The sequence below is a fragment of the Pygocentrus nattereri genome, chromosome 3 (assembly GCF_015220715.1).
Source record: "Pygocentrus nattereri isolate fPygNat1 chromosome 3, fPygNat1.pri, whole genome shotgun sequence".
Taxonomy (NCBI): domain Eukaryota; kingdom Metazoa; phylum Chordata; class Actinopteri; order Characiformes; family Serrasalmidae; genus Pygocentrus; species Pygocentrus nattereri.
This window is the reverse complement of record NC_051213.1, coordinates 38,770,537-38,797,596: the sequence shown is the minus strand read 5'-3', so window position 1 is coordinate 38,797,596 and position 27,060 is coordinate 38,770,537. Positions and strand designations below refer to the sequence as shown.

Here is a 27,060-nt window from a genome sequence, read left to right as displayed (position 1 = left end):
ATGCGGCACTGTATTTATGTGCATCCTATTTTGAACTACATCATTGGCCAGAATAACTGATCTTATCTCCAGGCAATAATTTTACCTCCTCCAACTACCATTCACTGTGTGTCTAAAAAATGTCAATATCCTTGTCTCAAACGTGTATTTGTAAACTTGTATTTCAAGAGTTTGTGACATTTATGCCATGTTAAGATCTTTACATTTTGCCAGGTAGGGTTCCATTTAAGAATTGGCATTATTTATAAACAGCAAGTTAGTTGACCTGAGCTGTATGGGGAAAAGGGTGAAAGCGGTGAACAGCAGTTTCAAAATGAGGAATTAGACGCTGGAACTTAAAACACATATTTATTTTGTATCAGTGGTTTTATCTTTTCGGACATGCACTATGGGCATTATGGTAATGCCCAGTGATTCTGCTGACAAATTCTGGTGAAAAGACGCACATGGTGGTTGAAACTGTTCACTGATAAGATGTTTGAGAAGTATTTTTTATTTTTTTATTTTTTATTTTTGTATCCTCTAGAAAACACTGGCAGCAATGTGGGTTTCACAGATTAAATCTGAATCAGAGTTCACAGTCTTTGTTAGGCAAACATTGGGTAGTTGAGGGAAGATAATGGTCTGTTATTGAGAAATATGATATTAAAAAAATGTTTGTACTGTGCTACTCTAGAGATTGAACCAGTGAGTTTTGTAAAGACTAGGTAAAACTTGATTTTGTCTTGAAAGAAGAATTTTTAGCAGAGAACAAACAACTTCTCATAGGTCTGCAGCAGGATATGTACTCCGCCAAGCTCTCTGCTTCACGCCTGTCAGATGGTGGACGTTCTGTTATAATAGAGTAAACTGGATTCGGCCACAGATTGTGTGGATCTGTAGACTAGTTTTCTCTCCGTGCTGCTAAGAGACAGACAGAGAGCACTCTGCTCTTTTCCCATGCCAGCTTGTGAGGACTTCTGCTTGGCATTACTCGCAACAAAATCGATGTCTTACAACTTTGGTGCTGAATCAAATGTAGTGTATGTAGAACTTGAGAGGATTTTGGACTGGAAATATTAGACTTGCGCAACTTCTGCCATTTCAGCACATCTCTTGTGCTCCTCCAGTTAATGGCCATTACACTGATTTCTACTTAACGGGGTTTGTAAACTATTAGGGGTAATACTCTTAGAAACCACCTGAGGGAGCTCTTTTCAACTGCATCATAAATTCCCTATATCCAGCATAAAAGGGTATTAGGTATGATGTGATTGGCCTTTTTTGTATAACAGAATTAAACTTCACTTAAATTTCACTGGTTTAGCTGACATACAATTCAGCACCATGGAAACACAAGTAGAAAAATCAGACCATGGAAGGCTGATGTTGAATCTGTCTGAGCTTTGAAATTACAGTTGTATAATGATTGGGTGACATTAGAAAAAGGCTCAGTTCTACTTATGAAGATTGTGATTTTGTACCCCTCAATTCCATGCCACGGTGTGTTTTTCCTAGTAAGTGATCATTTGATTGTATAGTCTAACTGTACTGCACACAGGTGGTCATGACATGAAAAATCCTTAAAGTAACATGTCCTGAGTGCAGTCAAAAACCTAGAGGTGAAATGTTGGGCATTCTGCTCTCCCCACTGCAAGCCTGGGAAAAGAACCGGCTGTTTTTGTTTGCCATTTTCTGCATTTGTTTAGTTGGACGAAAACATGGGTGCAAGAGAACGAAAGGAGTTAACATGGGGTGGGGGGGTTAGGGGGAGCAGGGTGAAAGCTAGAGAGAGAGTTGGGGGCCTTAGGGGTACAATGTGCCCTTTCACAAATTGTTTTCTAGGATCATGTCGTTGTTGGCTTCTGCAGTCTACTGATTTTCCATGTTTCGGTCTGCATTGATGAGCTATAACCCCTACAGGACTTCCTTTACAGGTACTGTGGAAATACCTTCTGGCCAGTGGGATCCATGTATTATTCTACTGTCATCCTCTGTGGAACTGTATGGAGTTTAGCTTCTTGCCTTCCTGTCGTGAACTGAGAAATTCAGAGATGTGCTTTTGCTGAATGTTCCCGGATCCATGATTGCTCAGATGATCAGCCAGCAGGAGAATATGCAGCTTTTTGTAATTTGTTGCTATGTTTGTCCATGCAAACCCACCCCCACCCCCACCCCACACACACACCTTAGGTTCTGCCAGGAACAGTAGAATAAAAACAGAAATAGCGCTAACTGGAGGGGTTCTTAGAGGTGCTGGTGAGGTCGTGCTGAAGCTTGTCTTTAGGGTTTTTTTTTTTTTCCCCTTCTGTCTTCCTCTCACATGTCAGAGGTGAGGGATTATGTCTGTGTTTGGAATGTGGCCCAGAGGTGAAAGACTCAGAGCGCAGCCAGAAGCAGCTTTGTTTTAAATAGGCAGAGGGAAGGAGAGGAGAAGAGAGAGGCTTTTGCGAGACTGGGCTTGTGAATGTGTGCATGCATTGCCAATGTTAGTCCTGAGCAGCCCAGTTGCAGATGTGATTCCTGAGGGCACAGCTGTGTCGATTCAGCACCTGCAAGCTGGAACAGCTGTATTCTAAGTTTCAGTGTTCCTGAATGGGAGGCGGAGAAGAGGGTGGGGAAATAGGAGAGGCCAAGTCTGGAGTGTTGAGGCTCATCGAAAGGAAGGAGGAGGAGGTGAAGAGGGAGGAACGGGGAGAAAGCCCGAGGCAGAGGAGGAGGTTGAGTGAGAAGAAGCTCTGCAGGTGGCCTTACCTGAGCGGCACGGGCACCCTAGGAAGTGGAGGGAGGAGGTTGGAAGAGCCAGGAATGAGAACGGACCGGTTTCCTGCACTGCTCCAGGACAATTCTATGCTCAATCTCTCTCTAGCAGATTGCGACTTAGCTTCAGAAGAGAGAACAACACGGACAAAGGAGCTTGCTACTCCTCCTATAGTTGGCCATATACCTGAGAAGGACTGCTGTAATGTTGCCTCAGGAGAGGCGGCAGCAGAACCCCATGTGGTGGTCCTGCGGAGGTCTACCCTGGGGGAGCGTCTCTTTGGCAGCAGGAAGACGGTGAGCATGTATGGCTCCCTAGATGAGCCTCAGAAGGAACAGATTACGAATGCTTGCCCCCAGGATAGGTCAAGGAGACCTCGTAGTGTTTGTATGTTGACTGCCTCGCAGTCCAACACTCTGCTTTTGACTAACGCAGGTAAAACTGGCTGCTTGGATGTCCCCCAGCAGCGCACATCCAGGAGAGCTGAGCTCCGTGCTGTCGATGGCCTCAAGACTGACATGCCTCCCTCTTTCCGTCTGCCCCCACACCCGCAACAGGAGGTCCTAGCACACCGACCCCTACGAAGGAGTGGAAGACCACGGCCTGTTAGCATGACTGTTCTGGAGCTGAAGGAGGCTAGCAGTTCCCAGCACGAGCTGGCTAACCGAACTTGTAGCGATGCTGCTAGCCTGCCTCGCCCTGGCTTCAGATGGAGACTGTTTGGTCGACAGGCACGGGATAAGGAGCTTACAGCCATGTCTGCACCTACTGGCAGCAAGCCAGATGGACCAAAGAAGAAATTTAGCTCCTTGCGGAGGAGCCTAAGCCTAAGGGTTAGGCGGAATCGTAACCAGCCAGAGCAAGATGATACACGAGAGAGGGTACGGACAACGAGTGTAGGAGAGGATGTTACACGTTCTACTCGTCCGTTCTCTTATCTGACTGGCAGGACATTGTCTCCTACTTGTGAGCAAAATGAGGACCAGATGGGTAAACAATACATAGAATTCCAGACCAGGGGAAAGGTCTCAGTTATGGAGGTCCCTTTAGCCCCTGTCAAACTCACCAAGCCTGTAAAAACAACTTCTGCAGAGCCTAACCTTTGGCAACTTATCACTAGTCGTTTTAAGAGAAAAGGCCCATCGTCCAGCAACAAATCTGAGCCCTGCACTGAAAGCCAACCAGCTGGCAGAGATCCCCCAGCTGAGAATGAAAAACTGCAGCCTGTTGCCATAGAGACACTAACTGGCATTGACTTCAGCAAAGGTCAAGGTAAGCTGTGTGAAATTCATGAGTCTTTTCCCAAAGCCATGCAGCCCCCCCCCCCCAACCTCTGAGAGTGGTTCTAGTCTAGAAGACTCCACACTCTGGGAGAATTGAGCGAGGCCCAGAAGATCCAGGCAAATTAGTAAAGCCATATAGCTCACAGGGGTTATGCTCCAGAGATTAGATGCATTGTTCATGGCAATAGATGAGATTTAGTTTGCTTAGCCAATTTTTAGACTCCTAGATATTTATTGAAATTATGCGCAAATGTAACAGTGCACACTGGATGGATTGATGGAGAGATTAACTTCTAAAAGAACAGACGTGCAAAAGACAGGAAGAATGAGTAATTGAAAGAGGTGTTGTAAAAAAAAAACTTGTATCAGTCTTCTTGGGTTTATTTCAGGTTTCTAAACCCAATGAATATCATTAGATGGAGAGAAGCGTTGGTCTCAGACCAGCATTGTAACTCTCCTGAATGATCGCATTTTTCTCACTATTAAAGTGGTTAGGCAAAATACAAAAAATAGTGACACAAATGTTATTATAGAAGTAGTGATGCATTTTAAGAAATTTGATTTGCAATTACACAGAAGCTTACACTGTGTAAGTCTTTGTGTCTTAAGCCATGCTGATATTTCACCAAAATGTTTTTGTGCAAATTATGTCATAAAAGTTTTTGGTTTAAAATAAATAAATAAACAAATGCTTTCTTTCTAAGCACATTAGGATTCTGACAGGTATAGTTGGAGGAGCATATTGCATGCCTCAGAGTAAAAGGCTAAAGTCAAGGACACAAGGATAATTAACTTTTGTAGCTTTAGCCTCAGCTTTGGGAAAATGCTTCAGGATTCTGCGTGCAAATTCATTTACGTGTCTGCTGCCCCACTTGCAAACTTAGAAGAAGTGCTGCAGTGCAGAGCTGTGCACAGGGAATGTTTTAAATATCCCTCTCCTGAAGTTCATGAGTTAGGTAAGAGTGTTAAGGTGCATGGAGTGAGTGAGGTAAAGGGACACTGTTGGCAGCTCTCCCAGCTAAACTTGGAGCACTTCCATCCATGGAAGTGAACAGTAAAAGAAACCATGGACAGCCCTGGCTTTAAATTTTAGCACTCTGTGTATAGACAGTTTGTGGTGGCCGGAAGGCCTTGAGTTGATAGTCAAACTGTCACCTGCGTGAGTCACATTGCCATGAATACATTCCAGCACAAGCATACAAACAAAAAAGTCTTTCGCTCCCTTTCTGTATCTCACCTGTCTTCCCTGCCTCCTTTTCCTCCCTTTTTTTCTTGAAAGAAAGGTGTGTTGATTCAGTGTAGCAGTGCTCAAGATTATATTGATAAGAGTTAGACTGAAGTGTAAACATTAACAAATACTTGCCTTGAGTCTTACATAATTAAGGGCACGTCTAACACCTCTGAAATGGCATCTTTGACAAAAACTTGCCAGAACTTGCTGTTCAACTGAGCAGTTGAAACTTCCAAACAAAAGTATCTCATTTGTCATTTTATTTAGTCTGCCGTCTCTATGGAGACACCCCTGCTCAGAATCTCGCCCTGTCTTGGCTGGGTGTCAGAAAGGCAATTGGCAGAATGTAGGTGTGCCTTTTATCACTCCGGACTCGTACCTCTCAGTGTTAAGCTAAGGTGTGTTCCAGCCAAGGCCTGGCCCTGCACACTTGCCTTGACCTGCCCCTGCAGATTGACGGGCACACTGTTAATGGATTTGGAGAAGGCTCCAGCATTCAGGTGCTTGTGAGACGAAAGCCCAAAACCCCTAGGGGGGATGGGATTGCCTGTCCTCACCTGCCAACAAGCAAAATGTTTCTGTTACAGCTCCTTTGTATGGCTTTGGTATTGTGTCTTAGGCACAAGGTGCTGGTAAATGAGCTTGAATGACTGATGAGCAAGAATGAGAGTTGGAATGGCATGTTGTGGTTTAGTTCAAGGTGGTTAATACTTTGAACTCCACTTTTTTTGCTTGAAAGAATGCATTGGTGTGTTGTATATTCAAAGAATGGGGTCATCCAAAAATGCAATACCTGTTACTTTCAAGTGAACAGCATTATGAGTTTCTGTGGGAGGTTGTGTGTTCAATGACCAATAAATCACAAAAAGTAGTAGTTGCTTTAGACGTTTTTCAAAAATCAAAAATGTGAGTTTAGGATGGTGGTTGAAAAGACTTTCCTCTGCTGTCCTGCATCAATCACGTTTTCCAGGCTGGGCTTATACTGTTTTTTATATGCTGTTTGTTTTTTGTACAATGTAATGGTATTTGTTTATGTAAAAGGAAATGCACACGTAAAAAATTAAAAGCAAAACTGAAAGACGGTCAATTAATATAATTTGTGAAGAAAATATGATAGTTACAGCCTTTGTTTGATTTTCTGTCAGTAGTACAGTCTGTGCAAAACTGTAAAAGTTGCATTTCATTGTTTTATATTGTTTTCGATTTAGCTGAACAATAATTGCACACATGCTTGAGACAGTAACTGTCAAACCAAGCTAAAAGTGTCAACTTGGGAAAAATGTGTTATTTTTTCAAAAGTTTGTTAAAAGTGCTTACAGCTTTAAATGACTGACATAAAAATTAGCGTCAAGTCTTTGTATCAAAAGTTTGAAGGCAGCATTGTCTGTTGTCTTTCTGGTGGTTAGGCTTTTTCACAGTGAGAACAGTTTTTTCCTGTGCCACATAAGATTTGAAAAAGTGATGTAAATTTAGTTATTTAATGCAATTATTGATTTATTTCTGCAGCTCCCTGCCTGCTCAGAACAGGACCTTTTCCACTCGTCTGAACTATAGATTTTGAATGACAGGCGACACCTGGAGTAAGACTTTGAAATGCGCTCTGCCTCTGAACTCCCTCTTGACTAATGACGCGTGTTTGCCATCTCTGGTTACCAACACACCTCCTGCAGAAAATCCTCAGTGCAGGTCTGACGCAAAGACCTCAGCAGTTCGGCAGAAAGAGGACGAACAGTGTGGCCTGCACTAATATGAGTACAGTAAGCAGAGAGTAGCAGAAATCTGGTTTTAAATTCCCACACTGAGCCCCTATATGCAAAATTGACCTGGCTGGCCAGGTCTGAAGTCTGTGGATGACTGTGGCAGGGTGAATAATGGTGGCTGAGTCATTCCTGCAGTGAGAATGGGTGAGCACTGGGAGATATTAGATGCAAGAAGGCAGAGTGAGATTCAACTCTGATATCCTGCTGTTCGAGCTGCAGTTTCAGGAGGAAGTCATGTCAACACAAGCAGCGGATTAGCTGCACATTAGGAGGGACTAATATAGCATGGAAATCGAGTCAGTTGAGTTCTTGCATAGTCTCATTATCTCCTGTGAAGTTGCAATAAACATTTCAAAATCGCACAGCAAAACAAATAGAAAACTTTAGGAAACAAATTTCTCTAACAGTATAAAGTGCTGAAACATGTATCTCATATTGCTTAGCATTAAAACCTCGACAGATTTGCCAGTTGTTTCAAAAAACGTCTAGTGATTACATAAAGCTCGCTCTCTCTCCACCCCTTTTCCCTTTGCTACAGTTGATGTGCTTTTTCTCAAAAAGAAGCTCTCAGCCCTGGATCTTTGAATAATAATTTTGATTAAATTGGACAAGATCGGTGAAGTGAAAACTGACACAAACAACGCAACAGCACTAATCACTAGGCTGCGCTAGACAAAGATTCCTCTGTATTCCACATGAACGGTTGGTACAAACTAGGCATCTTCCCTCATTCACTTTCCCTCTGACTCTCCTGGATACATTATTAGGTGTTTGATTTCTGTTATTCTTCATGTGGATTGTAGAGAAACCACTTTCTTTTTCTTTAATTCAGGGCTATGGATGAAAGCTGCTTGAGTATATTATCACTTGTAGAGAAATTCTTTTGGCCAGTGACTGAATGTCGTTGTTTAATCATTTACCAGCAAACCTAAAATAATGGATACAAGTCATTAAAATCTAGTTACAATTGTAACAAAAAGTTACAATTCTGAAATATGATTTGCTGAGTTCAAAGATGTTGTAAAATACTTGACATGTGCACCTTTTATGAGCACTGAATTCTGTATTAATACACCGAGATATTAAAAAGCATTCCTTGTATGGATTGTGATACACAATCCTAAAAGGCTACAAATGGTATTAAACATGCCCTACATAAGAAATAGTTTGCACCCAAACTTGAAGGCTGACAAGTCCATGATTATATCATCAAAACCTTTAAAATGACTGGAAAATAAAATGATGGACTATTGGAAGTTCAATATTCTTATGTTGTAAAGTTATGTTTATTATTGTTTACTAGCCTAAGTTCAAATGAGCATAAATACCATCACTGGGTTTTGGCTCAGTGTACCTCAAAGGCTGTTAAAATCCATTACCGTCCGCAATGTTCACTATAATTTTGCATACCCATGTATGATTTCTTCACACCACTGTGTATCACCGTTTCTCTCAAAGAACATGGACATAACATATCGCTTGATGTTGTTTGCTTTGATTTATACATTGTAAAAAAGTAAAGGGTGCATTTTTGTTTATTGAGACACAGTCCGTGTCGGTGTGTTCTCAAAGGTGCAACAGTATACTTAAGGTCAAACTGTATACCTTATACTGCATATGTTTTTCAGATATGATCAAGTTTTAAAAATAGAAAATTAAATAAAAACCCTGGACGAAAAAAAGTCAAGACTAGGTATATGGAGTCAAATAAAAAGTATAATGGAAGGAGAAAATGGTACGATTGTGTCATCATACATACAATTAAAAAACATGAAATTTAAATAAATTTACTATAACTGTTTGCATTGGTTAATCAATTGTTTATTTATCAGTTAACATTGAATTGGTTTATCATAAACATTTATAAAGCTAGGTTCCAATAGCAAGCTATGGCTGCCTTTATTGTCTAACCTTTATGAAACAGAAGTGTTCGATCGTGTGTGTGTGTGTGTGTGTGTGTGTGAGAGAGAGAGAGAGAGGGAGAGAGAGATATTTTTTTGGGAATTCTTTGCATGTTAGTGATTCTGTGCAGGCTCACTGTTAAAACTTTACCAGTGATATCATTGCTGAACGAAAGATACCAAGGTGGAGCTTTACACACAGTTATTAGGACAGTCATGGCGTTATTTACAGCAGCTGTTCAGGTTTGTTTTTGCCATTGTTTCCTCAGATTAAATGACACTTTTGATTGGTTAGCATTTTACATTATGAATCATAGTCACCGGTCAACATTACCTTCCACTGATTGCTGGAAACATTTTGATGGCATTTTTGGATGAGCTACTTACTGTGTGCCAAATCTAGAAGAACAGTGTTGTAGCCCTGAAAAACAACTTTCTAATTGATTTCCAGAAATATGGTCATAGACAATATGTACCTAGTTTTCAAAGCTGGTTCATTTGTACTTTCACATTTTTTGGGAACAAAACCACCAGCTCTTCATCCCTCCATGTACTGTAGTAGTTATACTTAGAAAAAAGGACATGCGCAGGGTGTTGTGTTAGAGACTCAATGTAAATGTGCGATCAGCTTGATGTAAACAAAAATGACAAAGAAGAACTTGCATCAGTGCAGTTCTTGCTCAAGAGTACTGCAGTGGTAGGTAAATGATGTGTTGAGTCACTCTCACCAAGTTCATACCACTGCTGACCTTGTACTGTGTGTTTGCCTGCTGGCAGTGTTGAGAACGGTGTGTTTGAGTATTCAGGGCGTGGGCATGGTGCTCAAAGCACTGCACTACCAATATCATGTGATGTGAGAACTTGCTTGAAGTCTTTGATATTTCTTTGTGAATTAGTTGATTTACATTGAAATGGCTCTTCCCAGGGCTCTTATGCTTAGAGCTCCAAACAAAATAACATGGATGACTGCAATTTGATCAATTGCATAATTGTCAGTAAATGTTTTTCAGTATTTTCATTTAGGCTGTCCAGTGATTTAAAATAATGAATCACGATTAATTACATTACTTTGTGCGGTTAAACTTAACTGCACGAGTAACAGCATGTGTTTTATTTGCTCTAATTTGACTCCAAATCATTTTTTTAAAAAGCAAACATTTAAACAACTAATTTAAAAAGCAGTGCATTTTGCTATTGCTACATGAGTGGACAAAATAAGCTTCCTTTGTATTTATCACTTTCATTTATTCAACAACTGTGTTGAATACATAGAGTGGAACTACAGTTCCTAGTGAGAGCAATATCTTGCTATGCAGGGGTCTGCAGTATGATAATATTTATTGCTATTTGTGATTGTTTATCAAGGTGACAAAATGAATGTTTGTTTCAGAACGTATCGTGGACGTTGTCATTACTTAAAGGACAGTGTTTAGTTGGATGTAGTGCAGTATAGTGTGCAAAATTGAATTATAAGCATGTCTGTATTGCCACATTTAAAAAATACTGTCAGCATCTGTGAGTACAGTTATCTTTGTGCAGTGTTTGCCAGTGAAGTAGGACTACTTATGCTGTCTTTGTAATGAAACATGTTCTTTAAGTGCTGACCATATTCACCATAAGTCTGGGCAGTATGACACCTATATATTGTTATCATGATAAATTATGCCACAATATAGTACAGTATGCTTTTTTCACATTTCATGCATGTCATACTTGTAAAACACTGACCAACTGCATACATGTTTCATCATGAGAGTGAAATTAGTCCTTTATAACTGGATTTAGTGCACTCAGTATGCCAAATACTGATAAATAATACTGAAAAAAATGTATTTGCACTTTCTAGTGTTTTTAAATGCTAGTTCTGCTGGTTCTTTTTTCTCAGTTCCACTTCATCAGATGTTGTGTATCATATCATATATCATGAAACTTTCTTGAAGTATTGCGGTATTACATTTTTGCCCTCCTCTATGGTGACATCATTTATCAGGATAACGCTAAAATATCATATTGCCCATCTCTAGTAGTATTTAAATGTGACACTGCTAGCACATTCTATCTGCGTGTCAAAATACAATTTGATTCAAAAAGATTAATCCGATTTCAAAGTGCCATATTTTTACAATCATGAGGCGCCTGGGAACCAATCACATACCAATAGAAAGAGGAGGAAATAGAGTTTCTGATTGTAAGTATGAACCTCAGAGCATTAATCACTGGAAGTTCCAACAGTGTAAGAAAAAGGTCACCAGCATCACCAGATCTCACGGTGTGTCTTTTTTTGTGGGGGTACGTTAAGGATTCTGTTTATGTGCCGCCACTGCCAATAACATGGGACGATCTCCGAAACCGCATTGAAAGAGTCGTGAGTGCAGTGGCACCTGGCATGCTCAGTTGAGTATGGGATGAATTTGACTATTGCGTTGATGTTGTCCGTACAGCTGGGGGAGGCCATGTTGAGCTCTTGTGAAATTACATAACAAATTTTATGCTCACTTAAATCATTTTCAATTTACTACATTGTTCTGCAATAATTTACAAGTGAAATAAATCTTTCTGAAACTGCAATATTCCACCATTACTGCTGTGTTATCTCTTATTTTGGGGAACTGTAGCTTTCTGCATTGCTATTGCGTTGGTTAGTTTGCTGCTGGTTAACTAATCCATTGGTTAGTCTTCTGTGAGTACTGTTCAGTCTGCCAAAGACATCCTTCTGTGCTAGCACTACTGATATCACTGATGTTGCCGGTAGCCTTCTTCCCTCTTCCTCCATCTATCCTTCAGTGATGAATACATTCACCATGGTAGTAGGTGGTTTTATAAAGAGAGCCATCAATGAAACTTGCCATTTGAAAGCTAAGCTTGAACAAGAGGGCTCAGAAAAAAGGTACGACACTGTCACTGGGGCAGTACCCTTTTTGTTACTGTGGTGGTACCCTCAGGGGTACATCTCAGTACCTTTAGTCAGGGAACATAATTATACAATTAAAATGATATTTTCCAAGTTGTACTGACTCCACACCTCCCGGCTCGCCTCCAGGCTTTTTATTTTATTGTTCTGTTTTAAAACATTAGTTTATAAAAAGATGCAAATGTCTACTTTTCCAATAGGAAAAACTTTAATGTACACAGTTGGACCATAAAACCGCTGTTGCACCATTGAGGGTACACATACATTGTTTGTACCTTGATGAACGAATCATGTACCAGCATGGTACCTTTATTTCTAACAGTGTAGGTGATTCAAAGGTTTAAAGTAGGAAACTGTGTTAATGAGTTAACAATGTTCATTTATCGCATTTACTTTGGCACCATTCATTTTTATGTCGTTTCTGTTCTGGCAAATAATGAGAAACAAAATAATGATAGTTACCGTGCAGGCCAGGAAGCGCTTCTGCTTCGCCAGAGTTCACCTAAGCATTGCCATTTCTCAGAAATGTTTGCGGTAGCTGCGTGTGGGCTGCATGGTTTTCCCCACCTGCTCTGTGGAGACACACTGTCTGAACCCTAAACCGGAGTAAAGATGTTATCTGTAAACTTTTCATCCCTTTGCAGATTGACACTGCTCCAGGGTCAGTTTACAGGGGTGCTCAATTTTAATTTGAGCAGCTGCTACACCACTTCAGCTTCCTCATTATATGCCTTTATGTGAAGAGAGTAAAGCTCCAGCATGTTTTGACTTATCAGTGTTTTTTTTTTTCTGTACACTATATGGGTTGGTTTTCTGTACACAGTGTAAATATTGGAAATTACACCATCATCTTACTCCAGATGCTCCACTGAAGAGCCTTTTAGCATGAGCGTGGACGTGAAATGTTTGGAAAATTATCATTTTATCGTTTAATTTGTTTGGATGCAGGTACTTCATGTAGTGAGGTACTTTTTTAAGCAAAGTGCCACACGTTCTCTAAGCAGCTCTAGCTAAAAATGAGCACATTGGTTTGTCCTTTTGTATTGACAATAGACATCATCTGTTTTGCAGATTCCTTTGTCAACAGTCAAGAGTGGACATTGAGTAGATCAGTGCCAGAGCTCAAAGTGGTAAGTTGCTATGCTTCTTAAACTTTTTCCTATGTAATATATATTAGTGATGCATTAAAATGAAAATTCCTGACCAAAACTGATATTTGAGACACATCTGGCCAAAAGAGTTTTTTTTTTGGGGGGGGGGGGGGGGGGGGGGGAAATCTACTTTCAACAAGAAAAAGCTGAATTGACAATAAATAAAAACAAATTACTAAAATAATAAATAAACTTCATAAAATTATTGTAGGGTCTTCAGCAGCCGAGAATGGTTGGTTATTCAAGGCACTAAATTTAATATCAGGTAGTCTCGTTCTGCTAGCCAGAACATTCATATTCTGTTTTGCTGTGTTCTGTGAGCTGAGCAGGATGCTGTGCTTTCAAGTCATATTGAGCCTATAGTGGAGGAGTTCTAGAGCATTGTACCTTTTCTTAATACTCAACTCAATGTCCCTCATAGAAACTATGAAATGTTTTCACTCAGCCAACTTTTTTCTGCTGCTGAAACTTTTTGAACCCATCTGTGCTTTTCTGGCCTTTGGACAAAAACCAATAGTGCCACTCTGATCATTTTTGGCCAAAATGTTTGAAAATCTGCACTGTTTGAAAAAATGCACTGAAATCTCAGTGCATCCCTGGTACATATGAAAGTATTTACATATTTTAAAGAAAATAAGCCATAAACCTATTCAGTCATGTAGTCAAATGGATAATTGAATATTCTGTTAACCATTTTAGGTATTTAAATCCTGAAATAACTGTTCAGGTACTAGTTATATTGCAGCATTGGACATTCAAGGAGAAAAAAAAAACAGGCAACGGTGAAACCCTGATTTTATATTTTAGGCCTGTAAAGTGTGCTCTTGTGTGTGTGATTTGTATATATTTATATATTTATACATATATATATATATATATATATATATATATATATATATATATATATTTTTTTTTATCATCCCCTAAATGAACTGATCCGTTCATTACCGATATCAGAATAATCCACGATGCATATTCTCACTATAAAGGCTTAATTCAGAATTACTTTTCTTAACTGTAATACTGTTATAATTTTAAATGAATACAATTGAACAAATGAATAAAGCTCTTTCCCATCAAGCTCCTCAAAATGGTTCACAAGTTCAGAAAAGGCGCTGTTAGGAATTCAGTCTGTTAAAGTGCAACAAAAGTAGCTGCCAATTTGTATGACAAAACTTGCACATGAAATGCAGATTAATGTTCAGCAGCGTTGAGTATGGCACTCTAGTGTGTCTCTGGCATAGAGACACAGCAGGGCCGATGTGCTGCTGACAGTGAGTGACACTTTCAGGTTATGCCGTTGACGGTTCCTGAAAATGATCCATCCACATCAATCATTAGAGGTCTTTGAATTTTCTCTTATGAAGTCAGTGTTGAAATGTGAAGTTCGTGAGCGCTTTTATTGTCTCACAAATTAGGGAAAAAAATATTTTTATGCCAGACCATGGAATGTTAACCCTTAGAATTCTCTTGAATTTAGCCTTTTGCTACAGTATTTACTACGTATTTTTTCTACAATACTACATTATTAATTTAGGGCTGCAATTAATTATTATTCCCATAATGATTACCCTGTCCCTTTTGATTTTGATGAGGTTAAAATGAAAAAGTACAGCTATTAACTTGTTGATGATTAACATTAAATATTTAACATAAACTGTTTAAACAGGACATGGAAAAAGGCAAGAAAATGATAATGAAACAACACAAACAAATCTTACATGGCAGTATTCTTGTGGTGTTTGATTGTGCAAGAACTTTGCATTTCTGTTCAAATGATTTTACCTCTAGTGATGAAGCTTAGATAAATGAATTGGTGTTTGTGCGGTCAGGAGGCTACAATGCACAGGACAAAAACTACATTTTTTATTTTTGATTTTCTTCTAACTGTATTTTATTTTAATCGAAGTAGTGTTAGATGGGAAGTATAAGCCTTGTCAGACCTATTAATTGATGAGATTCATTGCTGTCTGTTGTGTTTATCATCAGCATTATGTATTTACCATCTGTTGCAGCCTCAAATTACATAGTTACATTTCACATAAATACATGAATGTGAATTACATTTACATTCAGTTTACATTGTGTATCAAGTTCAAGCCTCCATTTGATCGTGTATTTTTCTTTCTACAAACAAGCATTTCTGACATGATTTCCCAGCAAGGGCAATGAACAGTGAGTGAAAACTAATTAGATTAAATTACAACAGGCTTTTATCTTGACTGGTATTTACTGAGAGTTCTAAGTGTCCATAAGACTTGCCCTTGGATCCATATGTTGTTTGATGTGGAAAGTACTGAATAGACAATGACTTCACAGTTTGCATGCGTGCCATAGAGGTGAGACAATGGACAAAATTCAGAATTCAGTTAGATATGGAACAGTTGTATCTCAACACAATTTTCAGTACAGTGGAAATGCAGCAAAATGTGCTTTACTTTAACATTCATCCGCAAAGCAGTATAAGAAATAAAAGCTGTGCTTTATAGTGTTCTCATCTAAATCTCTACCCACATGCTAATATTAGCCACAAGCTAGTATGTTAGTTATGATGAAATGATTCGGTATGATATGCTGCGATAAAATACAATTCAGTATGATGCGATCTATTATTACATCCCTAGTATGCCTTTTTATGTATTTTTAACAGGATCCTTATGGAAATACTCCTTCTTATACATTGATGAGAAAAGAACACATGCTAATAAAACGTTTAAATCAATCATACTCGAAGGAGATTTCTAACCTTCTTTTGCATTCGAAGCCTCCAGCCTCCACTTGCATAATCAAGAGTGTATTTATGCCTGCATCGCTCTGGAGGATCGCTCCTGCTAAAGTCTTGTTAAGACCGCTCGGTGTTCTCATCCCCATAATTAAACCCAAACGCGGCTTAATCATCCACTTGCAACCTAAAGAGAGGGGGAAGAGAGGATGTTTGCGTTGTTGGAGCCTTTGTTCTTTGCAGACACGCTGGCATCTTGCACCTTGTCCTGTGAGAACACGGTGAAACCTGAGGGGATCAAGCGTGCCTCTTTCAGGCACAATCAGGGATTTCGGAGCAGCAGAGTCACAGGCATGCAATTGAATTTTCACAGGCCCAGCGCAGCATTGCTGAGCTGGGGTACAGTGCCCTTGAAAATATTCACAGGCCACGTTTTGAATTCCGAAAGCACGAAGACACAAAAACAGTGTTTTAGAGCTCTGAATCTGAGCTCTGCATTTTAGTTTGGGTTTTTTTGTAAACAGTGGAGATATAAAGTTCCTTCCATGGTGCTCAATGTGTGTGATTACTACAGTGTGTCCTGGAACATTATGCATAGGGCTGCACAAAATCAACTGGTAACCGTGATGGTAGCATGCCGACCATGGTGGGCACATCACTGCCTTAACTGGGCATTTTTTCCATCAGAGTTAAGTGGTGTGCAGTTTAGATCAGAAATGGTAACCACAACACTTATGCATTGCTGCCGCTCTCAACGCGTTCCTGTGTTCTCAATGTGGGCATTTACACTGCCCGCATGCCACAGGGGTTCTGCCTCAACTGTCGCACACAAGATGCTGCAAGGGACGTGCTGTTGCCACTGTCAAAGCATAAAGTTTACCATGGGCTGCGCGCCACCAGAAGCATGCACAAAATGCCCTGCAGCATTTGTCACTCGCATTCTCAATTAGTTGCCATGCCGCATTGCTGTTGGTATGGAACAAGTTCATGTTAGCTTCATTTGTGCTGTTGATATGTTTAGTGACACACAGAGTTTGAAATAGACTAACTGAAGGATATCTAAGTTAGCCTGATACCAGGAGTCAGGCCTGTTCTTTATTATTGTGAGTGATGTATTAAACAAATATTGAAAGTTTTGCATGCATTTCACTCAGACACCATAATTTGCTACTCCAGCAGCTCCACCATAGAGTGCTTTAAACACATACCTGTGCATTTTTATAGGAGGCTCTTTATAGGCTACAATGGTTTTGTAAAACAGTTGTTTAGGTCTGTTTCATACAGACTTGCACTCAGAGCCACCAAACTGTAAAAATTGATTGATAGCCTTATAGAACATTTCTACTATTAAAATAATTACCAACAGTAGTCATTTTTCCAGTTTTGTGATACATTCTTCTAATAACCTAACTTAACATATTAGAACACGTACAATGCTTTTGCAAAAAAAAGGTTTCACAACAAAAGACACACAATCAAAAGTAGAGAGCACAGTATCAGGTTGTGTTTTGCGATGAGCTGACAGAACAAGAGAACTGTGTACCTGTGTACCCCCAAAACTGACACAGCCATGTTTTATACAAGTAAATCATATTGGTTGACACCTATGTGTTTGTAACAGCTATTTCTAGAGCTAAAATGTTCTTTATGAAATTCTAAGCAAAAAAAAAATTAATGTGTTTTCCTATTTAACCGAGAATCATTCAGCCCCAATTGAACATCTTACTTCTCTGAAGATACTTGTATCAGCAAATGTGTAACTTAGATTTGTTGGTATTAAAGTACCCAGTGTTAAATCAGTTTAAGAGCAATCTGTCTGTCCATATCAGGGCTTGAAGCCTTTCTGCTCTAAAGGACCAGCACGTTGTGTGTGTGTCTGTGTCTCTGTGTGTGTGTCTGTGTCTCTGTGTGTGTGTGTGTGTCTCTGTGTGTGTGTGTGTGTGTGTGTGTGTGTGTGTGTCTGTGTGTGTGTGTGTGTGTGTGTGTGTGTGTGTGTGTGTGTGTGAGTGAGTGTGAAACAAGCCAAAAACCAAAAGGCTCCAAACTAGGCAAAGGATGCTCTTCTCTTCATGTTTGGAAACTTCTCCATCTGTTGGGCTCAACCAGTTAATGAAACTGTTCTTTTCCCCATTTCAAGATGGAGGCTCCCTGGGGTGAGAGAGAAATGCTGCTGATGGAGAGAGAGAGAGAAACAGAAAGGGCCTTTAAAGTCAAAGAAAACCTCTTAACACTGCATTGCACTGACAGTTGCATCTTTTAGCCCTCTTTTTTTCTTATTAGATGGACGTGGTGAGATGTTCTGGTTATCTAAATGCACACTTGTTTTGGATTAATTAGGGTGTTTCTACAACTACAAGCACTTTTAGGTCCAGCAGTGAATTGTTGAATATATTAATATATTTTATATGAATATATTAATTATATTTTTTAGCAAAATGAATACAGTAGTTTAATAGTGCCATGGGAAATTTTCACATATTTGATTGCTACATGTAAAGAGCTGAGGTTATTTATGAAGCATATTTTGTGCCAAAATTGCTAGTTTTATTCATGTCCCTCACCTTTGATTTCAGTCTTTAAAAAAATGTACTCAAAAGTACATTTTCAGCTGTTAACTGCATTGTATAAATATTAAGTCAAAAGATTGTTGTATTTTGTGTTATTGTAAAGGTTCAGTGCAGTTGTGGTTATTTACCTAAATAGCTAATCACTTCTGCATTACAATAAATCAAATGTTGATGGAATTTAAGAAACCATTGTGATGGCTGGGGGAATTGACAAAACATCTATAGCTAAACATCAACTTTTTCAAAAGAAGAAATTCTTGGGACTTTTTTCTTATTGTTTTACTGATGTATGGTGAATTTAAACAATAATATTTTGAGTAATGTGCTTAGGTGCCTTAGACCTTTGCACTGTAGGTGTGCAGTTACAGACTGTGGATCACCTGTTGTCATCAGTTTGTCATTTGTTAATTATGCACTGATAGGGGAACCTGTGGCAGATGCCAATGTCTGATATTTTTTCATTTACATATTTGCCAATGCAAATACTTAAATTTTACAGTGTATAATTTGACACTAGATTCGCCTTAATTAGCATTACAGAGGAATATATAATTTAATGAGTTGTCAAATGCAGTTAAAGGAATAAAATGCAAACATTTTAGTGCAGCAGCCCTATATCACTAACTTCTGCTATTCCAGAGTACAATAAATGCCATATAGCATATATTTGCTGATATTAACATGATTCCGATCATGCGTGATCATGCATCCCTACCATTTGTTTGCTGACTGATTTTATTATTGGTCATTTTTTGACCACAGGACTACTATTATTTGAGCGATGATAGTGGTGTGGTTGTGTGTGGTGCTGGTATGATTATCATATGGTGTTGGACTTTTGTCATGTCAGTGTCGTTGTTAGGTTAATAGTGGTCTCCCATGCAAAAAATATCCAACCAAGTTGCAGCTCTGTGGTCAGAAATCAATAAATGAAGGGCTAGAGGATGACTGACACAAACCGTGCATGAACTAAATGTGTAATACAGCAGCAGTGGAAAACATTAATAAATGATGTTACTCCCCGAGTTGAATTCTGTACCATTCTGCAGCTACGCGACCTGAATGTTGCTTCTACATCTCTTTGCAGGGCATCGTTGGTAACCTCTCCAGTGGGAAGTCAGCCCTGGTGCACCGGTACCTGACGGGGACATATGTCCAGGAGGAGTCTCCGGAGGGTGAGTGAGCAGGGAGGAAGGAGAAACAGATGTGGGTGGTATATAGGGGTCACTCAAATAACCAGATCACCAGCTTGGATGGTCAGCTGTTCGTGTGCCTTTTTGTTATACGTGAATACTTGGAGGTGTTTTCATTTTCTGGGCAGAACATAAACAGGTTTAAATGTTTTATCAGTTGCAGTCAAACCTTTGCAAGAAATCTGTAGGCAAAGCTCGTCTCTGAAAAGATGAAGTTCTGTGGTTTGAAAAATCATGCGGTACATGCATTGAGACTGAGTATGGTGTTTCATATAAGTCTGTCATAGACTGCTTTGTGATGTTTTCATCAGAAACTGCATCACCCCATACTCATTCCATTACTTTTACGCTTTTTTCCTTTCCACTTCATTTAGTTTTTTTAGTTTTCACAACCTGCCTAGACTGTTTTGCTGTCCTGATGAGACCCACTTATTTGTTTCTTCAGCTGCTTGCAAAGACAAGTTCTTTCTGCAGCACTCCATCAAAGGAACGTTTTTCTTAAAAGCCCAAGTTCTCAACTTTCTCCCAGTCGTACAGCTGTCGCCATGGAGATTCAGAGATCAGTGACAGAAAAGGATTGCTGGGAGGATTCACCATCTTATCGTATCCGACTTCATCGGATAATGAATTTTCAGTCATCTGGCACAATATCAACAGTTTATTGCTATCATATTGCATCACAATGAAAAAAATAGGTCTAAACTGTCATGTGACGGTGCTTTTGCTTCAAAAAGAGGTTGTGCTTCCTGCAAGCGAACTTTTGATCATCTGCTCAATCGTTCTGGTCTTACTGTAGATTATAATATTTATAAAAGCAACCACTTTAACATTTGTTGTAATTTAAAGAAATGCACAGCACGATGCAAAAGTTAGAGACCACACTTCATTTATCTAATTTTCAGTCAAAACAGCCTTAACGTACACGTTACTCATTTTCTGGAGAGATTTCTAAGAGTAGATGGTCCACTTGCATAAGGATGGTATAAGTGAAAGGATAATAAGTGGGGAGGGGGATATAAAGAGAAAGGGACTCCAAACAACCTTGAACGTTTAGCTGTACCTGATAAAATGAATTGTGCCAAAGGGACATTTGCAAACCAAAAAAGTTGCTGGTGATCTCAGAACGATGGACTGGCCATCCCAGAGTCCAGACCTCCAATATTCTTAAATGAATTTGGGATTAATTTGGTCATGAGAAGCAAAAACACTGAACTTTAGAGTTGTGTAAACATTTCCTTACAGATACACCTGCAATTTTTTTTTGTAAAACTGAAAGCAGGTTTCCCAAAAAGAATACTGACTTTTCTGAGTTCTGCAGATTCCTGAACAGATACTTTGAGTTTAGAGAATTTTCACACATAGACAGTTAGTCAAAACCACACAAGCCAGACTAAAAATGTTACAATTAGTCAGAATTCAGTCTCGGGCTGTTTTATGCATAGACATGCAGCCATTTGAGTGTGAGAAAAAGAGCTGGATCTTGCATTCTCTTTGTTCTGAAACTTTGGCAAAGTGTTGGCAAATTTGGCAAATTTTAGATTTCTCAGTTATCCCAAAAAATTAGTTTGTATTCTTTGTGTGCACATTTATTCATTGAGTCTTTGAAAATTAAAGTGTGTTTCACTTTGGCTTATACCACCACCACTGAACAATTTCTGTGTTCACTCTCTTCAGTTGTGAGACAGATTGAACTTAAATCTTATGTTTGACTTGTGGGAGTGTTTACCAGTTCTCCATGCATTTTCTGTTTTGGAAGCTCTCAATTTCACCTCATCTGAGTCTTACAGAGCTTACAATACAAATAAGTGAGCTATACTGCCAAGCCCACTTTTGGATATTTGAGAGGGGGGGGGCTTTTTTTCTGAAAAGAAATTAGATTTTTGAAAGGAGTTGCTTGGTTCACCCAGCAGCATACTTGATGCCTGGCTAATCCCTGAATATTTCGAGGTGTTTTTAACACAATTTTTAAAAGGTTGGTTTACAAATGGCTCTGATGTTGTTGTTATTATTATTATGTTTCTGTGGATTTCCCACTGCGCCAGCAGCACTCTCATCAGCATGCGGGTAGTTCAGGTAGTTGCCATAGCAACAGAGGGTCAGGCTGGGATTGTGGGTTGTTTTTGCTGTGTCAAGGTCTAAACCGCTGGAGCATGTTATCAATCCTTGATTTTGCAAGAAAAAAGTAGGAAGGTGGAGTCTTGTAAACAGTGCATTAAGCATTCAGCACCATATGCGCTCGAAGCTATTCAGTCAGATGTTAAGTTGCATTAATTGTCATTATGTAATTATAAAGAAAAACAATAAAACTAAAAGAGAGATTGCACTTGGGAAATCTTGCCCTTGTTTTAGTTTGTTTGAGTGAATGAGATCCGAATGTCTAGGCTTGCTTTCTCCTCTGTCACTGCTGACATGTTGGGACTTGGCCTCTCAGCTAGATGGTAATTATCTGCTGTTATTAAGACATTCTCTGCTCAGTGGTGTACAAGATAGCAATTATGGAAAGCAGCTATTGATGACAACAAAAGATGTCTGTGTTCAAAAACCAGTGCTTATCACGGAGTCCTTCCTACTCTTTATACTTTATTAATGATACCTAAATGTGACATACATTGTACTGTATCTTAGTTAATAAACGCCCATCACAGATCATTTTAAAGGAATAAGCTTGAGAAACGCATGCATGATGGCTGTGAGAATGTCAGTATGAATAGGTAAGGAATTTGTGTACAGCATGTAGGACTGAATAGGAGTCCACCTGATTAGGCCCCCTAATGGTCAAGCCAAGGGTGACAGAATCAGGAAACGATATCCTTTCTTCCCCATGCTCACTAATTTTGACCAATCTGGGGAGTGCGAGGATATGTGCTTTGTCTAATCATGCCTGTAAGCCAAGACTGAATGACTTTAGTATTGTGGTGGGGGCACACTGGTAGACAAACGAAGACCATGATATTGAAGCCAATATCACAAGGTAGTGTGTGTATATGTACCACCAGCACACCATCTGTGTTTTTATCATGAATATTGAATGAAAGTTAGTTGTAATAACGAAAGTTAACTGTAATAACCTACAGGCTAAAGAGCCTCTTAACTGATATTCACAGCATCTTTCTCAAAAAAAAAAAAAAAATTAACATGGTCATGCTTCTGGTAAACAGACTGGTAAGCTTACTGTAAACTGTAAAGTTTAATAACTCATACTTTAAAAACCTATAAATCACATCTGGTTAAAGGTGCTTAGGTGCAGCTTGAACCTTGTTTAAAATCGTTTAAGCCTCTGTGTTTCATGAGAGATGTTGCATGCTTCTGAAGAGTGTTGATCTGGACATAGGCTACAAAACAAAGCTAAGATTAAAGGACAAATGGGATTCAATTCTGTGCTCCTTAAAACCATGGATTTATTTATTTATTTATTTTTGGTTGATTTAATTTAATCAGTGATTTGCGATGCTGTGGTCAATTGGTTCATGCCTACAATCTGGACAGATTGCTTTGGAGATTCTTGTAAAGTTCATTGATTTAATGAAATGTGGAAAGATATGCACATTTTAAGACCAACATAGTCTTTGCATCAATCTCCTCTCACTAACGTGGCATTTCCCACCAAGACAAGCTCAATAATGCTGATTTATTTCTAGCCATAATTTATTGTAAAAGGCTATTCACTTCAACAGTTATCAATGCTGACAAGCTAATTTGGATTTTTATATGAAAACTTTAGAAATGTATTGATTCTCTTTTTGCATGGAAAACACCAATAATATTGCTCCTTCTGGTGTGGTGTATGTTTTCTGGTGACATCATTTAGCATGTATTTAAGAGTAAAGTTAGATTGGAGCAAAAACCTAGTCCATGTGGGGCCCCTGAGCACTGGTTTGAGAAACACTATGGCAGGAGATGCAAATAACATGGGTTCTTTTTATTTATGTTGGTGAAAGTTTTTGTTTGAGTTTTGAAATCAGTTCTGCTGTAAATATTTAATTAGATCAATTGGTTGCCATTTTTCACCCCTGCTCTACTGTCCTTTGCCTCTGTAGACTCGTCCATGCATTTCAGGGGTTTCTGCTTAGCAGTATAAATATCCGGTCCCTGCTATGTTCAAAGTCATCACTCTGGTCAGTTCTAGGATTCCTCAGCAAACCTACTGAGATTAAACTGACTTTGAGCAAGTGCATGCTTGGATCTGTGGGCACTGCATTTTAAACGTTTTGCAACTCTGAATCCTGGCATGCTAGATACATTAGAATATGCATGGACTTCTGGTATATAAGCTTGTGTGGTTGTGCACTGACCAAATGGATCATGCAGACTGCAGCATTAATTTGCTATTGTATCAAGAAAAGCCAGAACCCTGGGAAAACATTCATTATTCCAGCTTTAATTTATTTGAATGACTCAACTTTAGCCATGACCTTATCGTGTGTGAAATTAGCTTTAAGTGATATCAGTTTATGCAGCGAGATCTTACATTTTTGGGAAAACAAAGTATATGCTATTGGCTGCTCATACATTATTACACTGTAAAATTGTCTAGTCAGATCAGGATTTAAAGCTTAATTAAATTAATGTAGGGTTTATATGTTTTTTTTTTGTTGTTGTTGTTTTTTTATGTTTTTGAGAGTCAATTCAGAAGCCCTGTGCTGTAGACTTGTTTTTGTTTCTTGTAGTACTTTGCTCTGACCAGACAGGTTTCATAATAGTAATTATTCATCAAGCAATTGATGTATTCTGAATCTTAACATGAGGAAAGCTGTTTGATTTACATGTAAATCATCTCCTATTTACTGATTTGTTAGAACCCTTGTAATTGAAGAACAGTGCCAGGGTTGATCCACTACCCTGGATCTCTGACAGAGAACAAAATTTTATATTTTTGTGAGCATCTTGTTGTCATTTCAAACTCTCTGTTGTTCTTGCAGAGACTCCTGATTGGGGTGCTCACCCCAATTCTGGCCACATACAGATCTATCATCATGGATGTTTCCAGGATGTTGTAACAATTGCATCAGATATTCCTGCAGAATATCAATTGTTTAGTCGTTCAGCCTTGGTTTTTAGAAGAAATAATGGCATAGTTGAAACTACAGAGCTACAAATGTTAGTCAGTACGCTCAAGCCAAACTGCACCACAGACCCTTAGAAACATACTTCACACATGCAGCCAAATGCTTCAGGTTATTAGTACAGTTTTGTGTGTTGGTGCATTTTAAAATCGCAATGCAAGCTGCATTCCTAGCATTACAGCTTGTAGTGTTATAGTGACAGCCAAGCCTGACCATGCCAACTTGTACCACCAACATGCATGGCAGACCAACTGTCTGAGTCCTACGCTACTGTTCAAAAGTTTGGAATCACAGGTCATGTAAATGCTATTAAGTAAATGAGTTGTACCATCAATAACTTCTATAAAACAACATAAAAACATAAAGCAATTTAATGTATTTTCAGTTTAAAGAAGTTTTAGAATAATGTAATGCCTTGACTTGGTGAATAGATCATTTATTTCTAGCAATTTCTTACCTTCTAACAAATTATTGTGAATAGCTGTATTTGGATTAGGTCACTGCGTCCTGATTATTTATGTTATTAATTAAGTTTATTCTTGACGTTGTACAGCTTCCTCAGTTCTTAGGAAATTATTTATAGCTTCCTACATATTTTTTGAAACCTTTTTTTTCAACATGATGTTCAAATCTGTGTCTGATGTTTAAAACAGTGTGTATGTCATCACATTCTAGTAGAACACAGTAAATCCCATTAACAGATGCTTTGATGTGTCATATATCGCCCTCTACTTTAGTGTTTTAACCATCACAGTAGCACAAGAATGCTTATTATGTTTGCAATATGTTGGCTGGGTGTTCTCATTAATGTTTGCATGCTTGCATTCAGTAAGTCCGGGCTCAGTAGGCTAGAGCAGTGTTTCCCAGACATGGTCTTGGTGGCCCACTGCCCTTTTACTGTTTTCTTGATTGCTATACTCAATCCAACTGATCATTAACATTAACAACCCCCATGTGTACATGTTAAATCAGGAAAAGCACTAATATATGCAGGATAGTAGACCTCTGTGCTGGGAAAAACTGGGCTGAAGAATCGCAAGCATCTCAAAACCACCTTGTCAAGTAGTGTTTATATGTGCACTCATTGTTGTTCAACTGTAGTGCAGCATATTTTGACTGATGTCAACACCTGGTCTCTTTTAAATTAAAAGGATCCTGAGCTGGCAAGACTTGTAAGTAATATAGTGTAAATGTCCCAAACTATAAAACGACATTTGTTTAAACAGGCAACATATATATACTGCTCAAAAAAATAAAGGGAACACTCAAATAACACATCCTAGATCTGAATGAATGAAATATTCTCATTGAATACTACTCTCCTTTTAGTTAAGCTGTCATAGTCAAATCTGCCGGAGTCGTTAGCCACACTCTGTAAATGTTTACATCCCCTGTTTATGTACAAATGGATAGAATAAAACTTGTAGGTAGTTTGACCAGAGGAGGATGGGTCCCCCCTGGTAAGCCTGGTTCCTCCCAAGGTTTCTTCCTCAGTTCTGAGGGAGTTTTTCCTTGCCACTGTTGCCCCTGGCTTGCCCACCGGGGGGGTTTCTGTACATTCTTACAGTCCTGTTAAAACTTTGTCTTTTCCGAAATTCTGTAAAGCTGCTTTGTGACAACATCCGTTGTAAAAATCGCTATACAAATAAATTTGATTTGATTTGATTAGTGTGTTTTTCCACTTTAATTTTGTGTGTGACTCCAAATCCAGGCCACCATTGGTTAATAAATTAGATTTTCCATTGATGATTTTTGTGTGATTTTGTTGTCAGCACATTCAACTTTGTACAGAACAAAGTATTCAATGAGAATATTTCATTCATTCAGATCTAGGATGTGTTATTTGAGTGTTCCCTTAATTTTTTTGAGCAGTGTATAAATATAACATTATTGTACATGTACATTATTTATAGAATGTATATGCTTTATAAACAGTCAAATGGAGTTTGTCTTCAGCATTTGAGAATGCTTGTGTACAGTGCTTTCTCCACAGTTAGTCCATTGCACTGGACAGCATGTGTTTTCTTTTTTAGTTTGTACATAGCAGCACTCCAGCCAAAGAGGCAGAGTAAGAACTCATTTTAACTCATCATCATCATCATTGTTAACCGCTAGACCAGATAGGGTTGCAGTAGCAGTTGAGAGAGCAGAGAATCCCAGATGACCCTGTCCCCCGCAGCTTCCTCCAGCTCTTTCCCGGGACCCCAAGCTGCTCACAGTCCAACTTTGGAGATATAATCCCTCCAGCGGGTCCTAGGACAACCCCAGGGTCTTGTAGGCCATGCCTGGTACACCCCCACTAGGAGGCGTCCAGGGGACATCCAGATCAGATGCCCTAACCACCTCAGCTGGCTCCTCTCAATGCGGAGGAGTAGCGGCTCTACTCTGAGCTCCTCCTGGATGACCGAGCTCCTCACTCTATCAAATGGAGTGTAGCCCACCACCCTTGAAGAGAGCTCATTTCCACCGCTTGTATTCCCAAATCGTTCTTTTGATCGTTACCCACAGCTCATGACCATAGGTGAGGGTGGGAATGTA

The 27,060-nt window shown here is 39.1% G+C and overlaps 1 protein-coding gene across 1 annotated transcript in view; it reads left to right on the top strand.

Moving 5' to 3' along the window:
• Window positions 1-27,060, top strand: part of agap3 (ArfGAP with GTPase domain, ankyrin repeat and PH domain 3) — a 188,182-nt gene that overhangs the window by 76,861 nt on the left and 84,261 nt on the right. Inside the window, exons 2-3 of the mRNA XM_017723284.2 lie at window positions 12,898-12,956; window positions 19,354-19,441. Coding sequence (XP_017578773.1) covers window positions 12,898-12,956; window positions 19,354-19,441 — 147 coding nt within the window. The remainder of the gene's footprint in view (window positions 1-12,897; window positions 12,957-19,353; window positions 19,442-27,060) is intronic.